Source organism: Thalia democratica, chromosome 4 (assembly GCF_965202585.1).
Source record: "Thalia democratica chromosome 4, ktThaDemo2.hap1.1, whole genome shotgun sequence".
Taxonomy (NCBI): Eukaryota; Metazoa; Chordata; class Thaliacea; order Salpida; family Salpidae; genus Thalia; species Thalia democratica.
In genome coordinates, this window is record NC_139168.1 from 55,955,321 (window position 1) to 55,966,633 (window position 11,313).

At 25.2% G+C, this 11,313-nt stretch overlaps 1 protein-coding gene across 2 annotated transcripts; it reads right to left on the bottom strand.

The window, feature by feature from the left end:
- Positions 1–3,850: 3,850 nt before the first annotated feature.
- LOC145834114 (uncharacterized) lies at positions 3,851–8,804 on the bottom strand. Of its 2 annotated transcripts, XM_082941466.1 has the most exons (4): positions 8,703–8,804; positions 7,076–8,413; positions 6,651–6,776; positions 3,851–6,071 (listed from the first exon to the last, which is right to left on the bottom strand). In XM_082941466.1, the coding sequence occupies exons 2-4, from the start codon at positions 8,410–8,412 to the stop codon at positions 4,538–4,540; spliced, it is 2,997 nt and encodes a 998-aa protein (XP_082797592.1). In that variant the 5' UTR covers position 8,413; positions 8,703–8,804; the 3' UTR covers positions 3,851–4,537. The 2 variants fall into 2 exon arrangements, with proteins under 2 accessions (XP_082797592.1, XP_082797593.1); XM_082941467.1 differs by lacking the exon at positions 8,703–8,804 and having other exon boundaries at positions 7,076–8,461.
- Positions 8,805–11,313: the final 2,509 nt, after the last annotated feature.

The following is an 11,313-nucleotide window of genomic DNA, read 5'->3' on the forward strand; positions in this document are numbered from 1 at the left end:
TTGAAACATTTCAGTTTAATTATAATTGAAAACGGTAAACAGCAAAATAGCTAACAAAAATTAGAAGAAAAAATATTTTGCGTTTTAATTTGTTTTTTAACGAGGCATTTTATAAAGTTATTATTTAACTACATTGATAGTTTTTTTTAAATTATACTTTCCATTAAATATATCTCAATTACTAAACACTCAAATAATCAAAAATTCCAATTATTTTAAGTAGCAGAACTAAACTGTAGTGCTTTTTAACTTACAACTTTTTTGTCTATTGAGATAGATAAATGCTTGTTATTAAAAAGTTAGATATTTACTTTTGTTAATTGAAAAGTGACAACTATTGATGCCAAATCATGTAGTTATTATATACATTCACAGTCTCTTATAACTAATTAATGTTACTTAGAAGTGCACACGCCACTGCAACGACCGCAATAGACATGGATTAAATCATAATTAATTACCACTTTGATTTAAATATTATTAGTGTTCTCGTACTTTTTGTGTACATTCTAAAACCACATATTTAAACTTTATTAATGCTGAGGACAAAGTTAAAATAAAATAAAGTAGTTTAATTACTTTTCATTTTGATAAGTTAATTGTATTTTTTATAATAAACTTTTGTGCATCAAAAAACCTAATAGCATCTTCTTTAATTTAATCAGTTTAGTTTTTTACTAGCTTTACCTAAAACATATAGTTTAATTTCTAAAAAACATAGTAAGTAACTTTATAAAACATCCTAACTCAAATTTTTTAAATTTTTACTGATTTTTACTACTTTAAGTAAAAAAAGGTGTTCTAAAGTTTTTAAATTGTTGAATATTTTCAGATTTTAATGTTTATTTTTTATCTTCAATACTTAAAAAAAACTTAAATGTAAAATGGCTCATTACAGCTTTGCCAAGTAGTTTTTCACAGTAAAGAATGAATATAAAACTTTTATTTTTTACATTCCTCCGACTTCAGAAAAGCTGCTTGATTAGCTTTGATAGATTGCCGTCTATTGGCCCTGTTTTTGACTTCTCGGTGACCGGCTTTAATTTAGCTTCTTATCTCACAACACTCCCATGATTAGTGAGCTGTAACTTTTTGCATGCTTGAACCCCTAATAGATTGATGTTTACCCTTTTGTCGTTTTTGGAAGGATTTACTTTTTTTGTTCTATGTTTTGTTTTTAAACGGGCTAACCTATTGCTACACCACAACGAGTTTGATTGTTTAACATGCGATTGATTACCCTCCACCTGGCTTGAGGACTCAAGTTACACGCTTTGTTGACATTTACCTTTTTTTTTGGCACACACTCCTAGCATCAATATCAGAAACGTTAACTGATCATTGTTGAAGGAGCTTGCAACGAAACAACAACACTTCAAAGCTTGCATATTACGTGGCAAGCTTGGTGTGCATTTTATATTGCAACGTAACGCCTCACTGCAGATAACAAACTCAGTTTAACAGTTTTTACAAATTGTAATAAACAGATGCTAAAAATAATTATTTTTATAATTTCTTATTTAATCACCTTTTAAAAATGTTACTTTTTTTTTATGTAGATTACATACTTTCAAAAAATTCCTAACATATTTCATTTGAATTGATGAATAATTGTCGTAATAGTTTTAATGAACAAAAAAATAATTTATTTTTTAAGTTTTATATCTTAGCTTATTTCTTTAAGGTAATGACACAATACTTTTCAACACTAAATCGCTCATTGTTTATTACAAATAGTTTTATTTTAGTGAGTTAAACGTGTTTAAAGTTTTCACAGAATCAAGTATTTATTGAAACTTAAAATTTTTAATTAATTTTTAATGTTTTTATATGTTTTACTACAACTCATAATTTTCTAAAATAAGTGTATGCAACTTTTATTTTAAAACGATTAATATTTTGGCTTTAACTAAAATAACTATAGGGTTCTTAATTTTAGTAACACATAACAAGCATTTTTTTTCAAGTTTTCAAAAATTGCAACAATATAAAAAATATCAGTTTAGTATTTATAAGTTTATTAATTATACGCTAGTTAAACGACAACTTCGTAAACTTTATATTTATCGTAATACTATCAATAAAAAAAATATCGTTTAAAAGTTTTATTTTATTTCATATGTGTAGTTAAATTATTTTTTATAATTACTTCTTTATTTTAAGTTTAGCAGAACTAATTATTACTTTATTTTAATAATATAGTTATTACACAAAGCAACTTTATATTCTATTAGATAAAAACAATTCAACAAATAACATATCTTTAGGTAAAATGGCTAATTTTTTTTTTGTAAAAAAAAAAAAAATTTTATCTATAAATAATTTTTTAAACTTATAGTAATTAATTAAAGTAATTAGGTACAGACATTTTTTTAATTTTTATTAGATTACATATTTACTTTATATGTCTAGAAACAAAACTTTAACTTTTCTTTAGTTTTTTATGAATAAAACACTATTTTTTAATAATATAGAATTTTTTTTAATTTTGTTTCTATAAGGTTTAAATAAAAGATAATTTTAAAAATAATGTTTTTTTAATAAATTTTAATGATAATACAAAATATTTTTTTTAACTTTTATACAGCTTCTTGTTGGAATGGAATTTTTTATTGCGATCACTTTTTTAAATCAACAAATGTATCACTTTGTATTTAATAAATACTTGAAATAAAGTAACGTTAAAAAAATTAAACTATTAAGTTTTAATACAAAATTAAGATACGATTGTATTTAATCTTTGAAACAGTTTTACTAGATAAAGTTTTATTTTAAGTATGCAATTATATGTTAATTTTTGTTACTTTAGTAGTCGTTTTTGTAAATTTAGCGTAAAAAATATTTAATTAATCATCGTGTACTATACAGTTATTAATCTTTAAGGCAAGTAAGACACTTAAGTATTTGTGTCATTTTTAACCAAGTTTAAACGTGATTTATTGAAAAACCAAAAAAGAAATAGTTAAATGTTTCGTGAGCACCGGATATTTAGCAAACTGTGGTCGCATGTGCTTTAAAACACACAAATAAGAGAGGGAAGCCATTTTGACGACAAACAAATAATTTTATAGTAAGATCAATCATACTCGAACGTGTCACAGTTCATGTGCTGCTGTTGACGGAGATATGATTTTCTTAAACTAACCAGCAACGCAAGGCATGCTGGCTATTGTTCTTTACACAAAGAAATTGCATAGCTTATCGGACATGCTCGGATTAACGTGGCTTATCCGGTCAAATTCACTTTTACTTTGAATGTGCACGATTAAAAGCTATGCACCTTCATCACGCTGTGTTGTTTAATTATATAAATTTTTGGCACAACTGTATAATCTATACGTTTGACAACTTGTATTCTTTATCAAAGGACTGTAGGTATAGTTAATTCTTTACACGCGTTTTAAGTAAACTTTCTGAACTTAATCTTTGTTTTTTTAATGATTAAATTTAAGCAAGAAATAAACTTTGTTATAATTTTTTTTTTTAACTATAGATTTAAGTATAATTTAGATAAAAGCAGTTTTATCAATTCAAAGTATTTTAAGAAAACTTTTAGAAACTAGAGCTTAAATAAATTAAAGTTGATAAATAGATTTATAAATAAATTTATAAGCAACAAATCCTTTTTTTTAATTCTAAAACGTCTTCAGATTCAATAACCTAACTAAACAAACTATAGCAAAAATTAATTTAAAAATGTAGTCTATTAATTTTGAAATATTTTAGTTTTATTCAACTTTTTTTAAGAAAAATTTAACAAAGTATTTTATTAGTACTAAGCACAATTATTGTTTTATTATATAAAACGTAACAACTAATAAGCATGCGTTTAGTTAAAAAAACAGCTGTCTTTAAAGTTTGTATATAGCATTTACTAGTAAAAAAAATCTATTTGAGAATGTATAAGTGATTCGTGAAGAAAAAGGAGATATGAAATAATAACAAAAACTGTAAACACTGGAACTGAATTTTCCTGCTTGTACTAAAAAGTATTGGATTATACATTTTGTTACAAATGATAATACAAAAAAAAACGGAAATAAAGTTTTACACTTGTAAAATAGATTTTAGCTAAAAAAAGATTAAATGATAGTAATTTTTTGGTTAAATAAAATACAATGACTGTAAACTTATTTTTTGTTTTGTTTATCTGTTTTAAACACTTGTAAAATATATTTTATTTATGTACTTAAAATGAATGTTTAAATATGTAAAGACACACACATAATAAAATACTTTAAAACGTGATTGCAGTTTCTTGTAGGAATAGTTTTTGTTGGCATAACGTCTTTCTGTATATAACTAGGTATATAATATATACACATATATAAATAAATATATTTATACTGGCATCTACAATTATTTTTAAACATATATACATCATAGATACTTAATAAAAAGAAGTAAGAATATAGATAAATCACTATTTGAAATAAAACAACTGCTCTTGAATGTTTTTGACAATTTTTTCTCCAATTTTCCCAACTTTTTCTAAGAAAGATAAAAACAGTTTCAATACCCGTACTTTGTGTTAAAACTAACTACTATCATTTTTCTCTTTACTTAAACCTACAGCAACGACTTTTCCAGGGCTAGAAATCTGTGTTACAGCTAGTCCTCGATGAAGGTTTGGGTTTTGTGAGTGTCTATTTCTACTTCTTACAGAGGTAAATACCTGATTGCATCCAGGAACCGTGCACATATGCGACTCTCGCAAGTGCACCGACTTAATATGAACTCTTAAGGTTCCTTTATTACTATAATACTGTCCACAATAATTGCACCTTACTGGATTATTTCTCCAAGTAAAAGCTTTATTTTCACGTTGAGTTGAATGAGAGAAAATAGTTCTAGACGAAATTTTTCTACCTACATGACTTTTTCCACCGATAAGAGAAACATTAGCTGAATCTGTAACTGAAGACATCTGATTTGTTAAACATGGTCCAAAAGGTACACCAGCTAAATTTTGAAAATTATTAAAAAACGAAGAAGGTAGACGAAAGTTAGAGTTTGTGCTTAAACAGTTAATCTTTTCTACTGGATAAGGGTTTTGTAAGCTTGAACTTTTTGCTAAATTTCCGAAATGAAAGTTTAAATAATTTTGATTGCTCTCCTTTTCATTACCATTCACTAAATGGTTTATAAAAGGGTTATTAAAAGAAACTTCAGTTTTGTTTTTATTTTGACTATATGCTTCTATTCCTCTTTGATCAACTAGGCTAGAAACATTACGATTTATCACTGATGGAAAAAGCTTTGGTAGAAATTTATTCTGATTAAAATAGTTATCGTTTTTAGCAAAGTTTTGGTCAATGGCATTGCTCATCATTATTTTCTTTTGAATCAAGAACATTGCTTGTTGCATAAAAGATACATTTTGATGGGTAAGAAACTTACTATTGAATTCCGAAGGTTTTAAATTATTTTTGGAAGTATCTTTATCTGATATTTGAGAATCTCTGGGTTTCTGAACATTCATATTTTTAGTCAATACATTACTTGAATGCATGTCTTGAATATCATCTGTTACATCAAAATTGATTTTTTCAGGTATTCTAGTAAATAAATCATTTTTATCTTCAAAAAGATTTTTACTATTTTTTTCGTTGCTAAAAGTAAATAAGTTTGGCGTTTGTGATGTCACCGAATCATTTTTTAAAATATCTTTAGTAACTGATAACTTTTCGTTCTCAAAAAAATTCTTATTTATTTTTGTCATGGCTTTATTTTGATTTTTTTTTAGGTTTTCCATGTTTCTATCTTCACTTTCTTCTTTCATGTTTTTGTTTTTGCTTGCTTCTTTATCTAAGAAGAGAGAGTTTTCCTGATCCTGGTCGTTGCTTATAGATAAGTTGATTTTAGAAAGCATTGGAGTTTTAAGCTGAATAGGTTTTGTTTTAGGTTGTATTGGAAATGATGAGTCATCTGACAACTTATTTGTAGAAACTGTAACTGAAGGGTTGTATAAACCTGTCAATTGTCCGAAAGGTACCCCGATCTGTCCAGCTAACTCAGAAGTCTTTCGACTAACTGTTTGATCACCATAAAGTCCGCGTAGTCGTTGCTTACTGTTAAATATTTGTTTTTAATTACAAAAAGTTCATTCATAAAAATGAAAATTTAAGTATAATTATACTTTGTTTTCAGTAATAAACTTTTTTAATAAAATGGAAAAATAAACACACCATTTTTTTTCTTGTAAATTATTAATGTAATATTGAAATTATCAAAGTTCATTTAGAATTAAAACAAATTAATTAGATAAAAATGTAGAGTAGGTAGTTAGATAAATGAAATTGCGAATATTTTCACACAGTAACAAGGTTTCTAGAATTTTTATGATAAGATAGTGCAGAACAATTTAAAAAAATATGTTTTGTTTCTCTTTTATTTAAAGCCACAGCTTAAGTGTCTTGGTTGAAAACAATGCAGTTTTTTATGTTTACTCTGTATTAATATTTTAAATGTTAATCTACTAGTTTTAAAGAATACTTTAAAACATTTTAAAATATAGGTTATATTAAAACTGTTTTGTTGGAAATAAATTTGGTGGTTGTTAAGTACTCAAGTTTTTTGTGAAATTATATTTAAAAAAAATTTAATAATAAAAATTTTTATTGCTTAAAATAATATCAGCAAAAACTCACACGTGAAGCTTTGCATTTGCTGAATGTCTATCTCTACTTCTTTTCGATGGAAACTTTGAATTACATCCTTCTACTGTGCAGTCCCAGCTTATCTTCATATGAACATTTTTTATGTGAAGTTTCACGCTGTAAAGATTTACATATAAAAAATTATATAAAAACATAGGTTCAAAATTCTTCTATGTACTTTATTTTGTTCTGAAGATACGTGTTAACGATGAAACTTAGTAAACGATACGAAAATTAGTTGTTATTTTGTATTATAAATAAAAACATAGATATGTAAAAAGTTAATACCTTAGAGTCAAAAATTTTATTTGCTTTTTTAATTTTTTATGTTAATAATATATAAGGTTAATTATTATTTTTTGAATTAACAAATCTTAAGTCGTAAGCTTAAACACTTCGGTTTACTACAATTCTACCTGTAAATATTCTTAAATGATTTTCCACAAACATAACAAGACCTTGAGCGAGTTGGAATCCAAAACCCATTTATAAATTCACCTGCTCCGTTTGCAGAAGCTCTTAGTCTCGGACGTTTGTTCTGCGGACTGTTTCTTTGTCCTAGAATATTTGTTGAATCTCTAGTTGTTTGAAAAGTTTTTAAGTTTGTTTGTTGAGAACTTTCATTGGAAGTATATAAGTTTTGTGAGACATTTTTGCTGTTTTTACTTTCTTGATGATAGGTTGTTACAATATTAGAAGGTAGTTTTGATTTAAAGCTGTTAAAAGTTTTGTCGTAACATACAGAGCTTTGAGAAAAATCAGAGTAGCTATCCATAGTTTCCATGGGTTCAATTGTTTTTTGATACAAGTTTGTATTGAAAATAGAACTTATTTCACGATCAAACTTTGTTTTTAAATTTACGTTATTCTGGTGATGTTGTATACAGTTTTGTAAATTGCTAGAACTTAAAGAAGAATTAACTGAACTACCATTGTTTTCTTCTAAGTTTTTTTTTAAGTTTTCTTGTTTTAATTGAAGACTTGATGATTCAGCCAGAAGTTTTTTTTCGTAATTTTTTTCTTCAATACTTACTGAAAGGTTTGATTTTTTATTATCAATACTTATGTTTTCATCGTGATTTATTTTTTCTTTTTTTGAAACCAACGATTTTAAATCTTCAAAAGTTTTGTTTAAATTTTTATTTTTAAAAATTTCCGATATCACTTCAAAATAGCTTGAGTTTTTTTTTGTGTTCGATATTTTTAAAAGTAGACTTGATAACATTTTTTTTGCTACTTCTTGATCCTCTAATGTTTTTTGTACTTTATTGTTGAAGAGTTTATGCACTACAGAGTTTGTTACAGTTTCTTCGGCTGTATCTGATCTAAGTGTATTTACGTTATTCGCTGGTTTTTTAACGCAAGCTTTTTCTTCATCAAAACTTTTAGAATTTTCGGTTTTAGATAAATGTTCATTGTTGGAATTAAACGTTGTAGAGGCATTGATAAAGTTCATATTTTTAGGTGAAATACAAGTTTTTGATTTTTCAGTTGCATTTTCTTTAGAGTCGAGTGTTTTAGTATCAAAATAAGTTGATAAATTACAAGAGTTTTGATTCAGGTTTTGATTTAGTTCAAAGTCTACTTTATCACTGTGGTTGACATCTGAGCAATGACCTGATGTAGATGGTGATGTAGCTGAAGAGCAGTAGCCCGCTGACGAATCCTCTTCGGCTCTTTTTTGTTCAACAGACATGTATTTACTTTGAAACTGCGATTGCCATGAAACGTTTGAAGTAAATCCTTCACTCATTCTATTGAACAATTGACAGTAGTTTGTTTTAAGTAATATAAAAACTTATAATAAATACTTCTAAGAAATTAAGATTATTTAAACTAATTTCATAAGTACTTTTAATAAACTAATTTTAATTATTAAAGTTAAATCAACTACTAATAAATATACAAATGTAAGTAGACTTTATGAGACTCTAATTTAAAAAATATTTTTCTGTTAAACATTTTAAAATTAAGTTCAATTTTTAATTAGTTTTTTTATAAAGTGGTACTTTAGTAATTTTTATAACAAATATATAGACGTACCGTTTTATTAAACAAAAAACTCCATACCGCCGTTTAATGTAAAATGGCGGTTATTTGTAATTCGCTTTCCGTCGGAAAACAATTTAAACTTTGTGTTAAGATTTAGTCCAATTTAGCTATTGTTATTATAAATAGTACTGTTTTAAAGTCTCTAGTGGTTCTTAGATTTAAAATTTGATCCTTTTTGTTTTACTTACTTTATGGTTATAACTTCTTTAACAATCTAATCTTAAAAGCTAATTGTTAGTTCAGAGTCAAAATTTTTATTATAAATTTATACATAAGTTTTATTTAAACATCATTAATAATAAAATACAAACATGTAAACAAAAATAAAGTTTTATTTAATCAAATTTTTTTGTGCTTTTACCCTTCTCAGGTTTATACTATAAAAACTATACCAAGTTTTTTTTTTTGATTTAGATACAAAAACTTATATAAAATACTATTAAAATTTTTTTAAGACTCAAATAGTATAAACAGCTTTAAAACTATACAATCTGTTATTTAAACGTCTACGAAAGAGAAATATCAAAAAATTATTTCTTACTATAAATACACTTAAATATTTATTTTTAAATAAAGTAGTTTCCAAGAAATTGGTATAACGGCAGGGACAAAAAAAATAACAATAGTAACTGTAATAAGCGTCTCTCAAACAACTTGTCGAGCCGCACAATTCTCAGATTATGTCTAATCGATTTCGCTTTAGTGACCATGATGGCAAATTACACTTGTCGCCTACGGGTAAAAATCTCTACTTGTGGTCTAGCCTTTCCTTCTGACAAATAAACATAACTACGACTCAGTGTTTGAGGTCGTTACTACTGATAAGCCATGTTTTCACAACATTAGAACTGAAATAAGCAAAAGAAAAGGTATAAAAAATTATTGATCTTTTAAGCGAAAAAATATCTAATCAAATATATGAATTATAAACTATGAAAATTTTGTTTTAGAGGTTAACATCAGCTTTTGGAGGATGTTTATTAACTGTTTATTCTAAAAACATAAAGTTCTAAGTTCGTACAATAAATTTGTAAAAAAATACAAGCATCACTTAAAATACGGTAAGTAAAAAAAATTAAACATCGAATAGTTTGTATAATACTTACATAAGGACAAAAAACGTTTAAAAAAAATATTTAAACTGCGTAAAAATATTTTAGTAGATGCATTCTTAAAAAATAATTTAAAGTTTTAACTTGTTTAAAAAGTTTTATTAATTAATAAAGTTAACTTTTTTTTTACTTTCTGTTAAAGTTAAACTTCAGTTTGTAGAGCTTTTAAGTATTCTGTTAAGAAACTTTAATTGCTAATATATGATATTAAAAACATTAAGAGTATAAAGCTTTTTGTTATATATTAAGTCGTAGGGCCAAAAGAGCTTAAATTCTTATTAAGGTCGCAAAAATTACGCTTTAAGCATGAGTAACAGTTATTAAGTACACATAAATAAAACTTCTTAAATATATAGCAATGTTTTTAATATACACAAAGCTCAATTATTTGTCTGTCATTTAAGTTCTAAATTATTCATTTGGAAATGTAAAACTATCGGGAAAAGTACTTGTCACAACACTATAAGACACACCCAAATCACAAAAAACACTTTAAACTCTTAATATTTAATGAGAAAAAGTTTTAACTTGTTACATCTGGTTAATGCCTTTATCCGTGAACTAAACTTTGGTGTTATATATATATAAATGCACACACAGTTATTGTAAAGAAAACAAAAAATTGTCAAAGGTTTAAATCTAGTTCTTATTTTTTAATTTGTACATATAAATTTGTTTATTTGTATACTTTAACTAAATAAAAATATATCTACCCTCTTTAAACATTTTATACACGGATTACTGATAATACTAATAACTAAATAGTGTAAAAAAAAGTATATAAAGTAAATCATAAACAAAATATTGCTATACTTATTAAGCTTTTCAGTCTTTTAGGAGTAATGACATAAAGCACTCAATAAGCATAACAATGATTTAAGGAATTCAAACATACTTAAATACTTGAAAATATATTTTTTTATTAAAGAAAACATTATTAGACTGTAAAAATTGTAATACAACTTTTTAGAAGTACCAGAACTTAAAAGTTTAATCGTGTAAAGAAAAGTATAAGTATTTTTGCTAAAAATTTTAACCGTATACAAAAATTTGAACTGAAGAAACTTTTGTACAAGCGTCTTTTCAAAGGCTATGGTTTTTTTGCACTAAAATTAACTGAAAAACTAAAAACACCTACAAGACAAAACAACTTATGATTTAATCAAGTTTATTTTAGTTTATAGAATTGACAAAATTTATATCTTGCAAATCATTATTCTAAACTCGAGTTACACTGTCAAATTATTATTATAAAATACTCTCTAGTCTATTTCATAAATATCTTGAAGTTGAACTATCTGAATAAAAATTTTAAACAAATAAATTTTCAGTAAAGTATTAACTTTTTTTTTTGCTAAAACAGCTGATTTTAACAGTATAAATGTTTATCTCCCATAGGAAATCGCTTTTTGTTTTTAAAAAAATGTTTATTAACATCTTTTTAATGTTACCTTCAAAAGACTTTTACATTTAAAAATTATATGTACACA